Below are 23,644 nucleotides of genomic sequence, written 5' to 3' on the forward strand. Positions count from 1 at the left end.
TTGGAGGGAAGGAGTAATGAGGAAGTCATGAGGAAGAGTCATGAAAAGGGTCATGAGGAAGAGTCATGATGAAGGGTCATGAGGAAGAGTCATGAGGAAGAGTCATGAGGAAGGGTCATGAGGAAGAGTCATGAGGAAAGGTCATGAGGAAGAGTCATGAGGAAGAGTCATGAGAAAAGGTCATGAGGAAGAGTCATGAGAAAAGGTCATGAGGAAGAGTCACGAGGAAGAGTCATGAGGAAGAGTCATGAGAAAAGGTCATGAGGAAGAGTCATGAGGAAAGGTCATGAGGAAGAGTCATGAGGAAAGGTCATGAGGAAGAGTCATGAGGAAGGGTCATGAGGAAGAGTCATGAGGAAGAGTCATGAGGAAGAGTCATGAGGAAAAGTCATGAGGAAGAGTCATGAGGAAGAGTCATGAGGAAGGGTCATGAGGAAAAGTCATGAGGAAGAGTCGGGCAAAGTCCTTCGTAAGCTAAAATGAACAATCAAATGGCTGAAATTTGAAAAAGTACAATAGATATATTATGATACATTATATGAAGTCACAACCTGCTCAAAATGTAATGAATATGACCAGGTTGTGACATATACTGCATCATAATATAAATATTTAAATTATTGTAAATCTCTGGTGGGCCAGAAATACAAGCTGGTTTATTGTTTTCAACAGTTAACCCAATGCTCACACACACACACACACACACACACACACCTTATTTTAGCATCACATAAACTTTGCCAAACTATAATATCATTTTCTTTTTCCCCATAGATATTTGTATCTATCTATCTAGTGTGTCCTCGTACCTCTTCTGTCACGCCATCTTCTGTGATCACTGAGATTATTCCAAACAGTAAGAGGCGTGCAGAGGAGACGCTTTTCTCTGCAAAGAATGGCCCAGCAAAAAAACACACACCTGGTAGACATTGCTGGGAGACCATTCTTCTTCTGAAATTCAATGTCCAAAACAGATTTGATTTGCTAGACACAGGCGCAATTCAAGCAGTCGTACATCAACACGAGAGGAAAAGGAAAAGAGCTCTTTGGTCTACACTGTGAACCCCGACACTGTAGGATAAACCGTCAATCTTTATATCCCAATTAAAGAAGTAAGGAAACTCAATCCTAAAATAAGTGATAGGTCAATCAATTTGAGCGACATCGACGATGAATCATCTAAATACAGAAAAAGTGCATATTCTGTAGTCAGATCTCAACATACCAGTCAAATAATACTCTTGCAGGAGACACTGTACACCTAAGCAGTTGAGCAGAGGTCTCATAATTATTCCATAGACCCGAACAAATGTGCTGCAGAATACACAATCATGCGGAAGCCCGCAGGAATGAGACGGCGCTCACTCAGGCACCTTGTTAGGTGAGGGACGAGGAACAATTCCACTTCCAGGAAAATCAGTCGTCGAGGAGTCATCCAGGTCCCGTTTACACGTGGTATTAGAATGACATGGGTCCGTTCCTGAACATATTGCTCTAGAACCAAAAAAAAGAAAAGACTCCTCTAAGGTGGAAACACACAGTTAGCCTACGCATGGAATATGATCGCTTCTCAACCGAACACATGTATATCAAACGATGCCTGTAGAAAATGATCTGCTCATGGGACGAAAACACGATTACTTCACTGTGGGCGGAGAGAATTAATGAACGCACTTGTTGAACTTGCAGAAACCGACATGCCTGTATTACATTGGTTGTGTAATACTTGTTGGTTGTATAGAGGGGAGAATCAGTGGCTGATTCCAGCAACAGCACCATGTGACTGATGTGCTGCATCGATGGACACTTCTTCTCGTCTCATGCGTGCTTTTGATGTAGCGACGTCAAATCTTGGGAGTAGGTCAACGGTTTCAAAAAGGTTAAATGGACTTTCCTGTGATAAAAGTCAACCCCAGTCTGGGGGCGAATGTGGATACCAGCTGTACAAAGATTGAGTATTTCTTAGTGTAGATGCGCATCACATTTTGATACCAGACAACCCATCGTCAGAGAAGGAGAACTCAACCAGACAACAAGAACACTTTACCACACATAAATACTTAAATCATCCAAAATAAAACTTCCTGTACATGAATCCATCAGCACAATGCAATGCATCCAAATATGGAACAACGGATCTCTCTCTCTCTCTCTCTCCCATTTGATAAGGTCAGTACTCTTAGCCTGTGAAATAAAAGAATTTCCATTTCTTTGATAGGGAACCCAAAACGGAGACAAACTTTTCACTTGGGGGGGGGGGGGATTTGGTCCAGAAACTATTTCATTGTTCACTCGTCTGTGCCACAAAAACATTCAGATGTCTCTGCTTTGATCTGGCTATTCAAGACGGCAGTGTGAGAGGGAAACCAACAAGGAAAGAAAGAGACGTGCTTCTCTGCACAATCGAAAACACTGGCGAGCCACAATCACTCAGGTGGAAAAAGAGGGAGGGAGGGAGGGAGGGAGAGGGAGGGAGAAGGCAACAAAGGAGACACCTTTCTTTTCTTTTTTTGTTGAAATCAGCCCATTTTCACCTTTTGTCATTCATTTTTTTTTCTTTCTTCATTTTCAAATGCTTTTCATCTCTTGTGCATGTTTCCCCTGTGCTGCAGCAAAACAACATCAAGCGATTTATAAGCATGGCTGCCTCCTAAAATGGAACCTAGGCCTCTCCAAAGGAGGAGCCTATAACTCCACCACTAACACACACACACACACACACACACACACACACACAAAATCTCAAACACCATCCAACTGTTTTATAATAGAGGCTGAATTCATCCACCGTCCACATATCTTCGACAAATAGCACTCTCTTAAACACAAACTGGTAAACATGTTTATTCTTTATGAGCTTCATCCAGCTGTTATTGTGAAGGTTCACTTTATTCTCCACAAACACACAATCACGAGATTGTTTAACCTCACTTGAGCCACACAAACACTTTTTATGTCCGAATGATTTTATTCGTAGAATTGATGTTTCTTATCTACAACTTAATTAGTAGAGTAAAGTAAAAGTAAAGAGCAGGTACGTGTCAGCAGCTATAATAGAGCTGTAAACCAACTTCACCACTTATTCAATAGTAAAACTACAGTTTGACAAACAAATGTAAAACAGAAGAGAGTAAAAAAAAAAAAAAAAGTGAGATAAGGTGATGGAGGATAAACAGAAAAAGAGGGCAACACTAAATCCAGATTGAAAAAAAGATGAGAAAATAGGTGATGTGAAATGAAAGAAGGAATAAGAGCACAAACTGAAGAGAAGAGGGAAGCAGCGAGCGGAGCCTCGAATACATTCGGAGGTAAATCAGTTCCAGTGGTTGCTTCCTGAAAAGTAGTTTGGCTGCCTGGAGACGGATGGTATCCCAGGACCAAACCCAGCACCACTGCAATTACTGGGCCATAATACTGTCATTGGTGTTTCTGGGTCTTGCAGTTTTGGGAGAGGAGAGTAGAGGCAGGAAGGACTAGATCCCAAACAACTCAGACCTAAACATGGCTACTGGTGAAATACAAGGATGCAGGGGACAAGGCTTTCAAATACGCTCTCACTGTGTTCACACAGAATAATTCTCGTTCTGCCGAGTGAAGCCATTGCGGAAGTGTCTTAAAACGTGCGTTCTCTGCTGACCAGCAGGGGGCGACTCCTCTGGTTTTATAGAGAAAATGACCCTTCTTCTCACTTGATTTATTCCCTCAGTAAACATTGTAAACTTGAGTTTATGGTCTCAATCGTTATTTTGAAGTCTTCACTACAGCATGATGTTCATTTAGTGAACAATGTTTCATTTAGAGTCAAATGGACCATAAAGCGGAGGGCGCTTTAGGGCGGGCTTACTGTTGATTGACGGGCCTCTGCCACTACTCCTCTGCATTCCAAATATGGCAACTTCTGTTTATTGGTTGCAAAAAAAAAAAACATGGCGACGGTCGTAATCCAAGATGGCGACAGCGTAGTCGACATATTTTAAGCTTCATAATGGCAGTCCTAAAATCAATGGGTGACGTAACAATTAACACACAATGAGACATGAACTCACTTGTGGCTGATGTCTGAGTTACTCGGCAAACAAAGCGAGAAGGAGAGAAACAACAACAAGAAAGACAAACTGAGCTCAAACCTGAGGGAGCCGGGAGAGGCCAGCGCGCACAGAGCGTCGCTCGTCTTTGTCGAGACGCCGCGCTGGACGACTGCGGGTCTCCGGGGGAATTCAGCCTGGCTGTGAATGTAAATAAGGCTTACAGTATGGAGGCACAGAGCAATCCTGAAAGGACGATGAGAGGGAAGAAGCTAGTGTGGAGAAATGTCAAGCGTAGCGGAGAAAAGTAATTTTAAACCAAGAATGGTCATGTAGGGATGGCGCGCACACACACACACACACACACACACACACACACACACACACACACACACACACACACACACACGCACTCTGCTGGGATGTAATTTGTATCGGCTATTTGTAGGACCACCAGAGATATACAGGTACAAACATGCACACAAACGCGGACATACACAAACACACGCAGGCACAAAAGTTAGCACACACAAACAGAATGCACCTGCAGCACAAATCCAAACACACACACACACACACACACACACACACACCTGCACACACACACACACACACACCTGCACACGTGAAGACGTATGTGCATGCATGCACGCACATGCTAAACAACAAGGCCCTGTGACTTCAGCGAAGAAGAAAAACAGGACCGCGGTAAAAAGTGTGTCTCAAAGTAGCCATACATCACCACAGCTGGGAGGGAGGAGGACTGAGACAAGGAGGGTGGAGGAGATGAATGGTGAGACAGAAAAAGAGGGACGGCAGGTGGGCAGCGAGGTAGCCTAACAAGAGGACGTGTCATAGGTCAGCTCAGTACTTTGTCAACACGTCTTCTTACTCTTATTTTGCATTTTGCATACAAAGTGTAAAAGTAAGCACGCTATAGATTTCACTGCTTTTTTCTTCCAGTGCAGAATGATTCTAGGTTCTGTCTGACAAAAGTAGCAATAACACGATATGATCATCAGAGATGATCACAATGCTCCATTTGTAAACACCAATATGAGCTGAATTCACACTGTAGACAAACAAAGGACGCTCTCCAGTCAGGAGCCCTTCAATGTACGTCAACGTTGAAGAAATTACAAATTTGACTTTTTCCAGGAGAAGATTGTATTTGCTGGGTTTTTTTGGTTTTTTTTAAATATAGTGAATTTAGCTCATGTCAAAATGTTCCATGGCACACTATTACTATTTGACATGATGCAAATGTTGACTATCAATAAAAAAGCATTCCCGGTAAAATTCTAATCAACCTGATCTCAAGTGTGTTTCTGACAGATACGCTGTAAGTTCAACAGAACTGAGGTTGGTTGAATTGAAATAAAAACGGTTCTGGTGATGTGGTCAAGAGATTTGTTGATGGAACTTTAAGTCTGATACCAGCATCTGCTATATTGACTCTTTGTCATTCTTTTATTCCTCTTTCTTTCTTTTCCATCTCAGGTTTCTTTCTTCCCTTGTTGAATCTCTAGTTGTCATTAAATAGAGTAGAGCTGAAGAGGAGTAGACATTTAGGGCTCTGAGACTGACCGAACACACACACACACACACACACACACACACACACACACACACACACACACCTACCTTATTAGTATAGTCTTAAGTAAACACACACACAGTCATAAATCAAGGAAGACTTAGCTGGACCCTTAATAGGGGAGTTGGGACAGATGGTGGGCTGAACAGACACGTACCTGAAGCTGAATCTCTTCCGCCTGTCTGCTGGTGTGAGAAAAGTCAATAATACAAAGTAAGAGACCTTGGTTGTTTAGTGTGTGCGTGTGTGTGTGTAAGCGTGTAGTATAGAAATAATTAGGTTGTGCATCTCGTGCTGACCCCTCATGCTTGTGTGTGTGTGCGCGCGCTTGTGTGTGTGTGTGTGTGTGTGTGTGTGTGTGTGTGTGTGTGTGTGTGTGTGTGTGTGTGTGTGTGTGTGTGTGTGTGTGTGTGTGTGTGTGTGTGTGTGTGTGCACATGTAGTTCTGAATCCACGGGGTGAACTGGTGGATTTAATTGCAGAGAAACAGTCACTGAACCGTGTGAGTTTACTTGGATTTTGTTGTTTTTTTTGTGTGTAGGTATAGAGTACATTTTATTTTGTATTTGTGAGTATGATGCCATTGCATTCCTTACAATGTGCGTGTCAATTATATTTGTGTGTGTACGCCAGAAGTAATGAGGCCATTATCTGCTCCACCATTGACACAGAATAGAATTTAGTTGCAAAGTACGTGCATCTCTATCTACTATGTGTCTATCTGTTTAAAACAGTGAATAATGCAACCATCTATTAGCATGTTAACAGATCATGATGTTAAGTGTGTGTGTGTGTGTGTGTGTGTGTGTGTGTGTGTGTGTGTGTGTGTGTGTGTGTGGGCGTGTAGTAAATATCATCTATTAACCAGCAAGCTCAGTCAGGCTGTGGATAACCAAACACCTCAGGAAGGTCACAGAGCGATTAATGAGCCATGGATTACACCTGTCTGTGTGTGTGTGTGTGTGTGTGTGTGTGTGTGTGTGTGTGTGTGTGTGAGTGTGTGTGTGTGTGTGAGTGTGTCAGTCACTGTTATACACCCAGTCACAGCCCATCTTACACACATTTACAGTGCATTGCTGCAGATCTGTGCGTCTCACTTTTCTAAGTCAACTATTAAATCATTAAGATGATTGAACACAACGTTTGTTTCTGTCACTTACAGTAGGAGGGAAATGCAATGACTTACTGTGCACATAGTTACCCTAACCTTTACCACTACATGCCTAACCCCGACTTAAACCTAAGCCTAACTAGGGATACACCGATACCTGTTCTGTATCGGGTATTTGGTCCGATAGCGTGCTCATGTACTTGTATTTGCAAAACGGCACCCGATACCACGATGGCAAAGTGTCGTTGACCTCTCGTCAGTTGAGCCTAATAAGTCGCACAGCTGCAGCGTTAACCCGACGCATGAACGGGTTAAATCCATCGTTCATCGCCAGCTAAAGCGAATCCCAAAACAGGCCGATCCCCAGTAAGTCTCCATCGCATCAATTAGTTTAGTCTGCCGAGCAAAAGCTCTCAGCGTTTCTGCCAGTGTGTTGCAAGTCAAGCGTAACTTTAGCCAGCGTCCGATCGAGAAAGAGTGTGTGTGAGTGTGTGTGTGTGTGTGTGTGTGTGTGTGTGTGTGTGTGTGTGTGTGACAATGAGTATGAAGTCAGCAGTAACACTACAGCTGTGTATGTAACAGTGCAGTGTCTGACGGTGAATACATGGTAAACGTCTGAAGAATGGGGAGGAAACCTGAGCCGAGTTCAAGCGGCTGATTAAAGTGACGTTAACTGCTCCAGCTCAGACGCGCTGGTGGACCAATAAATATTCCTTTTAAGGGTTGATTAACAGCAGGGCTAAACGGTATGATTATCAATATCCCCACTACCAACTATGCTCCGTTTGAATCAGGAAAACACAAAGTTTAAATGTGAAATGTCACCAACAGCCTTGTGTTGTATATAAAAGTCAGAAAGTGAAGAACATCACAATCTGTGAAATATTCGGGAATATTTACGTGAGAAAAAAAGCTCACCCATAATCTACTAGATAACCCAACTAGACACTAATTTTTTATATGGCCAATATAATAAAAACTAATATTGATACATTTTAGTAAAAATATATACAAGCGGTTGTTTTGTGCTTTTGGATCAGTTAAAATTAGGACTAATTCTGTCTACATTCAGCTAGTATGACCTCACTCTCATTCACAAAGTTATACTTCATCACAGTTAAAACTACTCACACTTCATCACTTTATCACTGTTAAGACTACTCACACTTCATCACTTTATCACTGTTAAAACTACTCACACTTCATCACTTCATCACTGTTAAGACTACTCACACTTCATCACTTTATCACTGTTAAGACTACTCACACTTCATCACTTTATCACTGTTAAGACTACTCACACTTCATCACTGTTAAGACTACTCACACTTCATCACTGTTAAGACTACTCACACTTCATCACTTTATCACTGTTAAGACTACTCACACTTCACTTCATCACTGTTAAAACTACTCACACTTCATCACTGTTAAGACTACTCACACTTCACTTCATCACTGTTAAAACTACTCACACTTCATCACTGTTAAAACTACTCACACTTCATCACTTTATCACTGTTAAGACTACTCACACTTCACTTCATCACTGTTAAAACTACTCACACTTTATCACTGTTAAAACTACTCACACTTCATCACTTCATCACTGTTAAAACTACTCACACTTCATCACTGTTAAAACTACTCACACTTCATCACAGTTAAAACTACTCACACTTCATCACTTCATCACAGTTAAAACTACTCACACTTCATCACTTCATCACAGTTAAAACTACTCACACTTCATCACTTCATCACTGTTAAAACTACTCACACTTGCAGTCATAAATTACACACCTTCAAAGGTACAAACCCTCCCTTGCTCTCTCAACCCACACAGATGGTAAAGCTTAAAATCACAACTTACTGTTCAGTATTTCCCTCTTTGGCACTTTTGAATTCACCTTTCTGTCCCTCCATTTCTCTCTCACACACACATATACTCTCTCTCTCTCTCTCTCTCACACCCACACACACACACACACACACACACGCTCTTGGCATGCATAGCAGCAGTCATTTTTCTTGTTAATGTAGCGTGTCGAATTTGCAGGGCGGCGGCGTGCAAATGAAAGGTTGCACGTCTCACTCGCTTGGCAATATGTATTTGATAAGAGCTGTAAATCAACTGGTGTAGCAGTGCAGAGCCCGCAGGGACGGACAAAACACATGTTAATGGGAAGCGGCTCTAAATTGCAGCGGAATACAGTATGTTCACGAGCAACTGAGACGGAGAGAGAGAGCGAGACGGACAGCTGGAGACACGGAGGGTCAGGGCGAGAGGAAGAAGAAGAAAGGCCAACCGGAGAGGTCGAGACGGCGAAATGAACAGAACCGCAACAACTGGGCTCGTTACTCACAGTGCAGTAAAACCGTCGGGAGTAAAAAGCCTTTACACCTGTTCAACAAGCATGAACGGGATGTAGACGTGGAGAAAAGGCGATATTTAAATGATGCTCTGCCCGCAGTCTCTCATCCACCACCGCTCTGTTTACACAAGCAAAGCAAGCTAGTTCTTCTAAGAGCAAAGTGTTACGAACGAGCTATTTAGAGCCGTCTGTTTGTAGTCTAGCTCAGTCTGCCAGGTATCTTAAAAGCAGCCCCCCCCCACCAGCATTCTTTATAAACTTCTCTCAGCAAAATGATTTATTTAATTGAAATTGTTTATTTGTTTCTAGCGGGATATTATTGAATTTAAATAGTTACTTGATGTTGGAAATTCTAATCCTGCTCTGAATTTATTCTTTTTTTAAATAATAATAATTAAAAAAGCAACCGAATCATTAAAATGCACACCCACCTCTAGCTACAGCTACTTTTTTTTTTGTATTTTACTCTCTGCGATATCAAAAAGTCTAAACTTATCAATTCCATCATTGTTGTTTATTTAGAACAGCGGTTCTCATCTGGTCTGGCTGCGGGACCCACCATCACCCCTCAATGACCCGACCCACGTCTCTCAATCCATCTCTCATGTAGTCGGTGTCGTACTCGCGTTTTCGCTCAATTAGCATATGAAAACAAACTGTGTGGGTGTTCTTCTATACTGTGAAATGGCGGGTGTCTACTAGCATTACAAGGCATTAACGTCAAATACTGTTAAGGAGTGTGAATAACTCCCCTTCAAAATAAAAGCACAGGATTTAGATTTTTGATTTAGAAAAACCAAACCTTCCTACCTCCCACTCCTCTCTCAAATCTGTCTTCACAACCTCCAGCCTGTCACCAGGGCACAGCGTGACAGTATTGTGACTAATCCAATGTATGCTGGACATTTTAATATTTCTGCATTGCATTAAGAGAGCTGTTGCCCAATGTTTTTTCATAAAATAAGTCATAAGATCATCCCTCTCAGTGATCTCATCTGCTTTTCTGTCTCTCGCTGCAGAGGAGAGATGGACAGCGGAGGGTTGACATCGGCCCCAAAGCACAAGAGCTTTGTGGGTAAAAACACAGGATCGGATTGGGCTCAATAGCCAAATATAGCTCATACCAATCCGTTGAATGGCCCGGTAGCGATCTTTGAGATCGAATCGCAGCATTTCTACAGAGTTTGGTACCCAAGCCTACCGGTGAGGCGTTGCCAGAGGAGGAGAGATGAACGGACTGGACAGACGGACGCACGTTTATAGATTGTAGCTCGATAACAACTGATCAGTAGAGGCGTGGTGATTCCTTGCGTATGAGCTGCATCGTGACGCAGTGACAGAACGTAATCCAGAGTGTTTTGCCATCTCTCTCTCTCTCTCTCTCTCTCTCTCTCTCTCTCTCTCTCTCTCTCTCTCTCTCTCTCTCTCTCTCTCTCTCTCTGATCAGAGTTTCACAGGGCAGGGCTTATTAGCTGCTCTGTTGTCAACAATGCTGGGCTGAAAAAAATAAATAAAAAAATACCTTCGAGCTGTAATTCAACCGCCGAGTTGTTAACCCCGTCGTTAAACCGAGTAAGAGTTCAAGAGCTATGACTACGTAGAAGTCCACTAGACATTAAGAGCCCCGTCATGGAGCTGCTATGTGAAAACCTTGTAGATTAACACACTAATGCACTGCGGAGGCTTTTATGTGCTGCGTTAATAGTGTTAATGTACTGCGGTGGGTCGCACAGATGCTGCTATTAAATAGATGCAACTTTTTAATATCATTGACTGTTGAAATCATATTTGTGAAAGTATTAAAATGATGAAAAAGTAGCCGTGTGCAGTAGTGTAGAAACTTGAGGAATGCGACGCATCTATTGATGAGCAACACACACACTAATCTATTCATATGAGTATGTGTACTGGATAGACGACTAGGTCACCCTAAATTCAAAGTGACAATAAGTTAATATATACACATTTTATTTATATGAAAAATTAAAAATATAAAAGCAGAGGTAGTTGAGTAATCATCTGAAGTGTGTGTGTGTGTGTGTGTGTGTGTGTGTGTGTGTGTGTGTGTGTGTGTGTGTGTGTGTGTGTGTGTGTCCGTCCTGCAAGCATAAAAGAAAGTCTAGAAGGTGCATTTACCTTAATGGACAAAAACACCGGGTCTATTTTGGCAAGGTGAAGGTAATACTGTGCTCCCTCTGAAATGACTCCAACAGATTGTCCCATCATAACATACATGCACTGTCTCTCTAACACACACACACACACACACACACACACACACACACACACACACACAGACACACACACACACACACACACACGCAAATACATAATTCATTGTAGTATTTATGCATATATGCTCTACTTTAACCAAAGGACTTACTGTAACTCAAACCCTAATTTAATCCTGATTTATTCCTGACTTGAATCAAACGTGTGACTCTGAACTTGGTGCACGACATCGTCTCTCTTTGGAGGTTTTCCTTTAACTTCATACGGGCTTTAGAACTATGTTGTCCTCACAAGGGTAGAAAAGCCAGTGCACAGACGAATACACCCATAAACACAACACACACACACACACACACACACACACACACACACACACACACACACACACACACACACACACACACACACACACACACAGATGCATTTGAACATTATCAGAGTGATGTGTGATAGAGGAAAATGGGATGCTATTTTGCGAAATGGCCTGAGAGGCTCTGTGTGACCCTTATTACTCATAACTATACCATATGCTCATAAAGAGTAATAAGGGTCTAGATTTGGACCGCTGCTCTTGTTTTTCCCTCATGAGTCTGGCTTTTCTCAATAGCTGCATTCTCACTGGGGCGTAAAATACATTTCAGTGCAGCATCCTCATGGCTCACAGGAGCTGGATCGTGTTCCTGAAAACGGAGCAGAATGCTCCTCGTTATGAAGAAATAACCAAAGCAGCGAGTCATTTACTACTGACCGCTTCACAGTTGTAAACGTGAACATTTAAAATGTGTTTATTTTCCTGTCGCGCTGCAAGAAACCTATAAAACACAAAGACGGGTCATTACGTCGCCGTGACGCAATTCTAATTTTGCAAGTATAAAACAGGTCCAGATTTATACAGTAGAGGCAAATAAAAAGACATAAGCTGACAGGAAGTGAACGACACAATTCCCTCCCAACGGTCCACAGCTTGATTAAATGCGCGTCACTCATTCAACCCCACAGACACCGGGACTACTAAGATGAAGATATGTGATAAAGCTTGAAGATGTATTAAACACAGTAGAGAACACAAAGCTGGTTTCTGCTGATGAATAGGTGAATAATTAACAACACGAGGAATGACAATACCCCCAAAACCATTTCCTTTTCATGCCAAGACAATTTAATGCAAAATAATATTTCCCATCTGTCGGACAAATGCTTAAAATGTGCAGTGAAATAGCAGACATCTGTAACGTCTACCACTACCACCGAGAGATGTGCATCAATTCAGCACATATTGGTAATAACTACGATAATCTATCATTGAAATGTTTTGTTTACGCTTGTCAGTGAGGTGTTGATGTAACTGTGGTCATTAAAAGGAGGCTGTACTTCGTGATGGCGGCGCTTTAGACTGCTGGTATTAAAATGGTTTCTGAAAACACAAAGTATTCTGTTGTAAGAAGCATTTGCAACATCTTTACACAACCTTTTTTTTTCCCTCCCTTTCATTTAGAATTGGAATCAATAGTTCTATTTTTTTTGTTATTGAAAACCCAATTCAAGCTTAGAGTATTACATGTTTTTATAATTTTATTTAATCCATGATCCAAAAAGAAAGCTACGTGCAGAAATCTCCATTTGACTGTGTGTGTGTGTGTGTGTGTGTGTGTGTGTGTGTGTGTGTGTGTGTGTGTGTGTGTGTGTGTGTGTGTGTGTGTGTCTCTTTACGCCGTCTAGATGAAGGCAAACACTGGATGTTAGGGAATCCTGAAAGGCTGCAATTCATGTTACTCTGACTCTTATTCTGACTTCAGATCATTCAAATGTGTACGTCAGACTGTACAGCACATCAAATGAACAACTAAGCAAAACATTGTTAAGACTAATGGAGGGTAGATTATGGATATAAACATTTCTTATTAGAAAATAAGACCTGAGAGGTTCATTCGGAGAAAGAGTCCAAACTAAAAACTATTATGAGGACAGTCATTGCTGTGGTTAGCCCTAATGGACAGCTATTCTACTTTTAGGGATGCTTTGTTGTGCTTGCAGGCAGCACAGCCTCCTGTACCAAACAAACAGTCTTAGCATTAGACCGTTTTCAGAGGTTGGGTCTGTCCATTACAGAGAGGATTATCTGGAGCCCCATATCAATACTGAGCACCGTCAACAAAGCATGAATTGCATTAGGTCATTTCTTAAACCTTACTGAAGTCACATCAACAACTTACTCAAAGAATAATCCCTAAAGTCTCAGATGTGGTGTGTTGGGAATTGTCACTATTTTTTGTCATCGTCATGGGGCATGAGCTATAACTGGGGGCTTTAATTGCCCGTCTTAATTGGTCAAAAAAATTATAATCATAATTCTTTCTAATCGAAAAAAAAAGCCCCTCTAAATGGAGCAGAAGAGTGCGTCCCGAGCCATCAGCCTGGAGCTGTATGAACGCACAGATGTTCCCCAGCTTCAATAAGCTTCATCTGCACATCAGGTGTGAACAGATAATTGGGGGGAGGGGGGGTTCGCAGGGCTTCAGGTTTGGGGAAAAAAAAAAAAAAAAAAAAAAACAGACTTTACATATCTCGGAGGTTCTACGGGAGATGGAGGAGCTGGTAAAAAGGACTAACATTATCAGGGAAGCTTCATCACTAATATATCTTTAAATCGAGATCGACATTTTCCCCGATTTCCCCAAACAGACCAGGCTGACACCATCGTCCTGCAGAACGAGCAGGTGTCAGCTGAGGACCTCAGTGGGCTCGGCACAATGACAGGTGTGATCATTTCACTATGCTGTGTTTTATATGTATTTTTGCCCAGTTGTGTTTTTTTGACATATAAACACAGAGCAGGGTTTCCACCAGCGGTATTACAAAGCCGTGCGGCCTGCTGGGCATGAGGCGCCTCCCCGTCGGGCCTCAGGACGGGGAACTGTTAGATTTTTTTCTATGTATTTTTTAAGATATTTTTGAAAAAAAGTGTTTTACAAGTAGTGAACTTCTTTAAGTAATAACTCAAGACCAACAGCCCCTGTAGTGCCGGCAGACACGTAGAAATCACCTCTGTATGGAAACATAAATTGAGTTTGAATGTCTTGTGCCTATATTAAAGTTTATGGACTCAACCGTACACGATGAACTGACTCCTCAAGAGTACAAACAGTGTGCTCCAAATGCACCGTTTCTTTGCATTCATTTGGCTGATTGTTGTTACCTTCATTTTGAGATCAAATCTGACCTCCATACGGGCCGCAAGGAGAGCAGCTGGCTGCCCGCTGCCCGCCGCCCGAGGGTCTCCAAAGCCCAGGGAAATTCAAAAGGATCAAATTCAGGCTGCAAACTTTGCCAAGAGGGATGTAGGGAGAGTAGATCAATGTCCTCTACCGTTTATTATTTACTAAAAATTAAACCATCTCAACACGGGAAAACCACAGGTGTGCTTTAGACTAGAGATGCACCGATCCGATATCAATATCTGTATCGGTCCCAATATAGGAAAAAATTCTAGATCGGGTATCGGTGACAATGTGACCGATCCATAAAGGCAAATCTATTCAGTCCAATTATATGCGTTGTGCTCTGCGTAACGTCATGCGCTAGCGAACTGGCCGCATAGATTGTTTTCAAAATGGAGCGAGCTAAAGGATCAGCCATCTGGAACCGGGCAGCCGCTCTCAGTTGTCGGGGATAAGGGATTCCGGCTGCTAGTTAACCACCTGGAACCACGCTACGACATGGTAAGCCGAAAATATTTGTCGGAGACGGCGCTACCTGAACTGCACGGTAAAGTGTGCAAACACATATTGAAGGAGATAAAAGATGTCAAATCGATAAGTTTCACGACAGACATCTGGAGCTCCGACGTTTCCCCCGTGTCACTTTTAAGTTTAACAGCACACCGGCTGGATGAAACTTTTGTGCCACACAGTGCAATATTAAATGCAACAAACTTTCGTGGGTCGCACACCAGCGAAGCGATAGCAGCTAGCCTGAAGGAAATGTTTGACAAGTGGCAAATTCAGTTGAGCAAAATTCACGTGATTCTGAGGGACAACGCCAGCAACATGAGAAAAGCGATGGACAACCTGGGGGCGCGTAGCGTCGGCTGCGTTTTTTAAATCGATTCAGCACTGTTTTTCTCTATTAGATCGGTATCAGATCGGTATCGGCCGATACTAAACCTCAGATATCTGTATCGGAAGTGAAAAACGTGGATCGGTGCATCCCTACTTTAGACACATTTGTGATTTGAAGTGTTTAAACTCCGTCTCGTTTACCAGGCTTTGTGGGTCATCACCGATCATATCAATAAGACGTACGCGTTTATTGATATGATACGTGGCCATTAGTGCTGAAGGACCACATCGAAAACAACTGGAGTGATTACAGCGATCCAGTTCATCCAGAGCTGACAGAACGGTACACAGAGCTACACACTAAACATGTGCTTGAGGAAAGGTCCCCTTTGAAACAATGCACTTTAATTAAATTGTGACTTGACCCAGTGCACCGATGGCGTCCCCAGAGGGTTGTGGCCTAATAGCATGTGTGCTTAGCACCATCCGAAGAAAATGAAACCACATGATGTCCCCAGTTAAGACGGGAATGAATCATCTTCTTCTTCTTCATATTTGTAAATGAAGAATGTATAAAGAGTAAATGCATGTATAGAGATAGAGGAGGTTTGCAGTGTATTTCTCACTGTAAAGCAAGCAGGTGTGGTAATGCTGCATGCCTGTGTGGGAGTTAATATCATCTGGAGTCACTTATTATTATGTCCCGTCCAGCTGAGTCCTATTTGAAGCCACTGTTGGATGTATCGTCTCTCCCTCGCTCCCCCAATCGAGCGCTGGAGAAGAGGGAAGGCTGTCGATACCACGGATACGAAGACATGAATTCAGACGTTCGACCGGTAAACAGACGATCAGTTTATCGGGTTTCATATTTCCCGTCACACAGGAGTGGTCGTTTCACATCAGCACACAGAACGTCACGAGCGTGGAGGTTCTTCAGCGTCAGTGAAGAAGACATAAAAACTGGCAATTTGTCACAAATGCGAGTCCAAAATAAGCCGCGGAGGAACAACTGACTCAATCAATATTATTGGCTTGTCATTCACTCCCAGTCTCTCTGCTCAGAGTGATCACAGTCACCCGCAAGTCTGCAGACAGACAGCAGTCTCTCCCCGGCATGGTGTTACATTATATATTCAATATAAAACTGATATTAGAGAGGGAATTATGGACCTGTTTAACTCCCTAACTCTAGCTCTAAGCAGCTTATGAATCATAATTAAAATTACTGATGCAAAGAGTTTTTTTTAATTAAATCAAAAAAGTGAATTATGTGAATCTTATTCAATTGACTTGTGTGTTTGTATGCAAATAACCACTAAAGATGACAACAAAGTAAAAGGAGAACATTATGAATGCTTGAGAGTTTTTACTGAATATCTTACAGCTGATTTAAAAAGTCAGTCCGGATCCTTAGTGTCCCTTATAGTTATTAGAGATCAGTTATAGTTATTAGAGATCAGTTATAGTTATTAGAGATCAGCGGGTCAGGCTCACATCTCTACCGTAGAGTGATCCTTACTTCTTTGTTGTCGTTTCTAAATAAATATCCAACTTTCATCTTGCACAAGTTTAATTTCCAAGTGGTGATTCTGGCCACTTCACACCACAGGAGCAGTCAGTGCCAGTTTAATCATGGTGAGCATGGCCTTAGTGTGAAGGTTAAAAAAGTGATTTTGATTAAAAAAAAAAAAAAAAACAGACGAAATGTGAAAAATATCTAGCAGTACACAAAATAAGAAGCCATAAGATGATAAGTGACAGGTCGTCTAAAAAAAAAAAAAAAAAAAAAAAAAGTATAAACCTTGTATAATGCGCCATTTTACCAACACAGTTAACTAATTAACATACATATTGTAGCATTTTCATTTAGAGAACATATGCATGTTCAAATCAACAATGCACATATCATAGTGCAGCAGCAAGCAACAGCATCAGTGGAAACACGGTCCAGAATAACACAGCATCAGTGGAAACACGGTCCAGAATAACACAGCATCAGTGGAAACACGGTCCAGAATAACACAACATCAGTGGAAACACGGTCCAGAATAACACAGCATCAGTGGAAACACGGTCCAGAATAACACAACATCAGTGGAAACACGGTCCAGAATAACACATCATCAGTGGAAACACGGTCCAGAATAACACAGCATCAGTGGAAACAAGGTCCAGAATAACACAACATCAGTGGAAACACGGTCCAGAATAACACAACATCAGTGGAAACACGGTCCAGAATAACACAGCATCAGTGGAAACACGGTCCAGAATAACACAGCATCAGTGGAAACAAGGTCCAGAATAACACAGCGACAGCTTCCATACAGTAGGGCTACTGTAAGTCTACTGTAAGTCTGCTGTAAGTCACCCACACAGTGGAGGGTTAGCTACAGACAGAGAGACACGTTACACCACGTTGTTGTCTGACTCACGTTTCGAAGTCCGTCAATGGAGATGAAGTGGTCCATATCCACGCCAATGCACTCGTAACGGTCGTTTAGTTCGTCAGTTTCTTCAGAGAACTCCTCTTCTCCTCTATTCCATCACTGCTAAGCTAACTAGCCTTAGCGTTAGCTAATGTTAGCAGCGTCAAAACAAGCCAAACACCGGCGTGTTTCTACAAGTTTAGCTAAGTTAACGTGACGTGTTGTCGACTTTCTGTCACTTACAGTGAGGCCAGAGTAAAGTTAAGTCTTCAGAGTTCTCCTTTTGTTTCTTTTCCATAGACTCGTTGCACTTTCGCAGTGACTGTCACCGTTAATTGATACTACGATGTAAACGCTAATTAACTTCACCTGGCTTCTTTTCCCGCCGCAGATGTGCCTGTTCCGTCTTTGACCACACACACACACACACACACACTGAATGGCGGTTACCCACTGTTACCAGGGGGGGCGCTGTTTCACTCATTTGAGGAAAGTACATTAAATCTTTTCACCAAAAAAGGTCCGCAACGTTTCTTAGTCATACCACCGTGGTGCGATGTCTCGATTTTTTTCCATTTTGTTAAGTGTGCAGAACTCTTTCATCAATCATTTATTTTAAATAAACAGAGTTGATGCAGAAATGACTGATCTGATCATTGCCGAAAAACATGTTTCTATATAAAATGTACATTTTTAAGGCTAGATTTAAATTACTGGTCCTTTGTCTGTATGTTGACAATCCTTCCCGTGCAGTATGGGATTATAATACTTTTAAAACCACTTTATATGACCAAGAATCATACAGGGTGACTCAGAGACTCAACATCAACAAATATACTGTTTTTGTACATCTGCTTAGATTGTGTTTCTGTGTCGAAATCCACTTTCCTCACCAACAGCACACGCCTTTCATGTGCCTCTGGGTTTCATACGGGTGTGCTGTCTTAATATTTAGACGCGGCTTATCCTGTATTTGTAGACGTTGGTTCTATTGATGGCAGTGGTTCAACAGGTATTGAACTTCCCACCACTGGGACGGTGTTCAGTGCGCCTCAGGGTGATGGAGGCGCTTAAGATCAAATGTAAACTTTATCGTGGATATCTAACTTCACACTCATTCGGGGTAATGCTGCAGCTACAAAGGATTATCTTAATCAACTTTTCTTGTAAAGGCCTCTTCATCGTGACGACTCCCACTGGGCCTCCGAGCGGCTGCTCACAGAAACCTGCCGATTAGAGCGCTGAGAAAATTAGCAATGGATCTCAAAGGATCAGAGGCCCTCAGAGGTAATCTGTAAAATATGTAAAATTGTGACCATCCAACTCATGTCTGCTTTGTGAGCCATTAAAAAAAATAATATTGTAGCTGTTGGTGGACTTTTTTAGCCAAATAGCGATAAACTCAGTTATGAGCAAATCAGTTCATGCATGTGCCCGATGCAGGTGAAGAGTAATTGCTTTGCCTGGTTGCCTTGATGCTTTGATTGCCTTGTCACCAGTTTAAGTTTGACACAATTCATCAGCAGCAGGCATTGTTCTAAGCCAGACAGCGCTGATTGGTTCTGGTCAGGCCTGGCTCATCTCAAACAGGGACAAAAGATGCCGCCAGGGAATTTCATTAGTTCCTTGTCTTTGATTGAAAGCGTGCTAATCTGTGAAATCAGTTACTGTTGTCTTGTAGCCCTCCATGTTACAGTTGCTTATTCCTGGTTAACCGAACAGCCAGTTGATCTTAAATGTTTCTACAAAAACAGCGCTGGAAACGCTCTTATCTTTCGTCAGTGTAGAGACGAGTCATCAAACGCTACAGACTTAATATAATGTATAAAATATACTACACATTACTGAAATATCTTTTAGTCATCCCCACATGAAGGTACCAGGTACACCTTTGGAAAAAGTTCCCTTATTAGTATTGCAAAGCTTTCAAAAGTGTTTAAGAGTTATTGTGTGTTTTCTTTTCTTTTTACGTTTTACATAATCTTACAGAAATAAGTAAACAAATCTCTGGTTTAGAGAGACATTTTAATAACAAAAGTCTGATTTAGAAACACACACATATTTTGGAAAAGCTACTGTACCTTCTGATTGTGTTCTGTACCTCCATCGACATGGAAGGTTGAAATGCTGAAACACGAGTCCAGAATACAAGATTATCATAGCAACAATGTCAGGTTGTTATTGTGACTCTAGTGGATTAAACAGAGCATCATAAGACAAAGGAGCAGGCTGTTTTTGGTTATGGGTCTTTATTGGCCTCCATGAGCCATGTTTAAACAATGACAATAGCAAAAAGAAAAAACAAAAGAAAAAAATCTTTAGGGCTGGTGTCCACTGGCACCTCTTCATCTACCTGTAGCACATTCAACCACTACCCATGTGGACCTCCCACTGTAACTGCACAACAAACTAACTCACAATGTCTATTTGTCTTTTAGTGGTTTGATTTGTTTCTGCCACTGTAGAGGTCCAATTGTATCCTGCTGGTGGCTGAATAGGCTTCATCCAAGATGAATTGTTTAGAAAGATGCATTACAAGCTACTGGAGTTGGTCTGAAAACAAGAGGCCTGTTGCCATGCAGAACTAGTGTGGTTGGAAGATAGCATACTCACTTCACCCAAGTGTTATTGCAAGATCGGGTTCAGGAGGAGACATCTACACCGGCTAATTTTGGGCAATCATCCTCTGAAAACAAGGCCTCATGTTTTTTGATCAGGAAAATGTGGCAGCACTATATATATATATATATATATATATATATATATATATATATATATATATATATATATATATATATGCAGATCCTAAGCAGACACAAAGCCTAACAAGCGTTGTACAACAAGGCTGAGTGACAACAATCCTCCGGTTCAAAAGAATCCAGATCGGTCTTCAAACCTTTATCGTCAGATTTATGTTCATATCAAACCGTTTTGTCTTTGCAAAATAAGCTTTTGGATGAAATGCAATACGTTGAAGACTGAAAACGTTGTGTTGTGAACTGAGCACATTGTAGGCCCGATCGCCTCCCTTACCGCCACACCCTTGCTGTCTTTTACTTGCAACGTATGAACATCGCAACACTACCCGCATTCGTTAAAAATTGCTTTCACAAATTGGTAAAATATGAACATATTTCTGAGGCAGACAGATCCATTTCCCTGTATACCAGCAGAACAGCCTGAGGAACCAGAGGAATGTGGAAAATAAAAAATAAATAAAAAACCAACGGTGCTTTTGTTTCAGCCTGTGTAAAGAATTCTCTGTTGAACGTTGGTGGTTGAACCGAATCAGCACGAGTCAACACAAAATTAGACTCTATTTGCAACCAACTATTGTCATTCTGTGTAACTCCTGACAGCTGCGAAATCGACAGAGAAGCCAAACATTTGTGCTGTTAAAACAACTCTTCTGGGGACCTGTGCTAACGCCCAGCAGTGGTTTAGTAAGCATGCAGTTAATTGCGGTCCTTCCACATTGGCTACATACAGAAAAATCATCTTTCTCTGGAATCAAATAAAAGCTGAAATGCCCCACAAATAATCAAAAAATACCCTTGTTTTTTTTTTGTTTTTTTTCAGTTGACATCCATAAAAGTTTCAAAATTATACAACAGGCAGAATGGGTGTCACAGGCTGTGATGATCAAACTCACAGTTCTAGTTAAGAGTCAACATGTGTTTCATTGAAAGCATTGCTACACTTCTACCTTCAGCGACTATCGAACCTGTACCTGTTCCTTTCAGTCACAGCGGCCGCTACGTTAAGAGTAGGCGAGACACAGTAATGTTGTGTACGAGTCCGGAATATACAGTGTAGTTGCCATCATCAGTCAAAGTATCAATTGCTTTGGTGGGGGCTATGCGGCCCGTGTAGTTCCCCCGTTCGGAGCTCAGCTGGAGTCTCTCACCGGTGTCGAGCTCTCTGTCCTTTGAATCCTGTGTTCGTTCTGCTTCAGACTCACGTGAGCTCATGTGCATGTCTTAGTATGGATCGTGTTTTAAGGTGCAACGTGGAAGATCTGGCCAGAACTTTTGTCTGATAAAACATTCTAAAAAGTCAACTAACATTATGAAGAGATTGGGAAGAAGTCTCAGTTTCAACAATACGCCAAATTCTGGTATCTATTACCAAGCGGCAAGGTCCGGCCCGTTCTTTCTTGAAAAACCACTTGTTCCTCAAGAAGCGATTGTGGGTCTTGGCAAACTTTCTGCTGCTGCTGTAACACAACCAAGCGCTCAACCGACCCACTATGACTCCGACCACTGGGGGTCCGGGTGTTGTGCTGGCTGGATTCTTCCGTCTCGTGGAGCCGCTGACTGCTCTCCTTTAGGGTTAGGGTGGTCTCCTGACCGACGAGATGAAAAGTGCAGATCGTTGTTTCATTTCTGCCACTTTGGATTCAAGCCAATAAACGCACATGGACCGTACAGCCACATGTGAAAATCACAAGATAGCAGTGTCATTTTGACCTCGGATTTTTTTTTTTGCAATTTGGTTTAATTGAGCTTTTATTGTATGGACCTGGTAGCGGAGGTGAAGTGCTGCCCCCTATTTCTTCGGAGCCAGTGGCCAGGTACTACACATTGCACCTTTAAACAGAATGCGTGAAAGTAGAGACGCTTGTGTGAGGAGAAATCCAGATGTTTTCTTTCGGACTAGCCCGACATCAGAACGTTTGGTTTGGTTTCCCTTCTGAATCTTTTGGACTCACCGTCTTCAAGCAATTTTGATTATGATTCACGACGGGTCTTCCTCCATGTTTACATCGCATTATAGAGGTAAACTGATTATACCCTGTACAAAGACAATAACTAATTCAATACTTTAAACAAAGACAGGAACATCTTTAGAAAAAGAACCAATAAGATCACGTTCACATTGTGGTGGTAGATAGTATTGTGTACCATATTTTCACTGTAAAATGTACAAAATATCATCGTTTTGTTGGCTAGTGACCTGCAATCTTATTCACAAGCACTTTGAAGCATGTTTATTTATCTACAACATACAGTGCACTCTGAAACAGTAACACATTTATAAATAAATATTGCAATCTTAACAATCTTACAGTTCTCCTTTTTTTTTTATTGTCAGTTCTTCACGACTCGTCACCTGAGCTTAACGAAGGTGAGGCGACCTCTGCCCGTTCCGTCTCTGTCCTTTCTCTTCTTCTCTCATGTGCTATCAGTCACCAGCAGCTCTACTGTTGTTGTTGTTGTTGTTTTTAAATCGTTCTTCCTTTCCACCCTCACCCTCTCAAATGTTAATTTAAATAAATAGATCTCGAAAAGAAAAAAAAAAAGAATCACATTTCCTTAAAATCTTAATAAGCCTAAGGAAAAACATAATAAAAACATTCTATTAATCCAAACGGACAAACAAAAGGGAAAACATACACGTCGTTATGTTCACCAAATCAAACATGTTTCATGATCCCATATCTATTCGTGAGATATTCAAGAGTTTCGCTCCATTTTCATTTGTATTGTAATTCCATTCAACACCTCCTGTTGACTCCATGTCACCCTGCAGGTCTCTCTGGTCTGTCTTGTTGCCTACATGGTGTCTGTTTTAAATAATCCTCATGATTAAGTGTTCGTTCAGGCTTTCGCAAAGCCCAAGCAGCCTCCTTTTTATACGAGACACCTTCGGTCAGTCCCCGTTTTTTAGTTTACGGACAGTATTTCACAGTATTTCACTGTGTACTTCAGTTCGCTGCTGTCCAATCGCAGACAAGGAGAGGGGCCAGGGGATTGATGCGATTGGTTCTGAATACGGGGAGGAAGCCGTCATTGGCTAGAAGGTTTCACAAAGCAGG

General features: G+C 41.8%; 1 protein-coding gene across 1 annotated transcript in view; it reads right to left on the reverse strand.

Moving 5' to 3' along the window:
* jak2b (Janus kinase 2b) overlaps positions 1 to 18,175 on the reverse strand; it is a 216,948-nt gene extending 198,773 nt beyond the window's left edge. The window contains exon 1 of the mRNA XM_068720940.1: positions 17,833 to 18,175. Coding sequence (XP_068577041.1) covers positions 17,833 to 17,868 — 36 coding nt within the window. The 5' untranslated portion in view covers positions 17,869 to 18,175. The remainder of the gene's footprint in view (positions 1 to 17,832) is intronic.
* Positions 18,176 to 23,644: the final 5,469 nt, after the last annotated feature.

Source organism: Cebidichthys violaceus, unplaced genomic scaffold (genome assembly GCF_023349555.1).
Source record: "Cebidichthys violaceus isolate CVI_PGR_0920_01 unplaced genomic scaffold, fCebVio1.0.p SCAF_26, whole genome shotgun sequence".
In the NCBI taxonomy this organism is placed as follows: Eukaryota; Metazoa; Chordata; class Actinopteri; order Perciformes; family Stichaeidae; genus Cebidichthys; species Cebidichthys violaceus.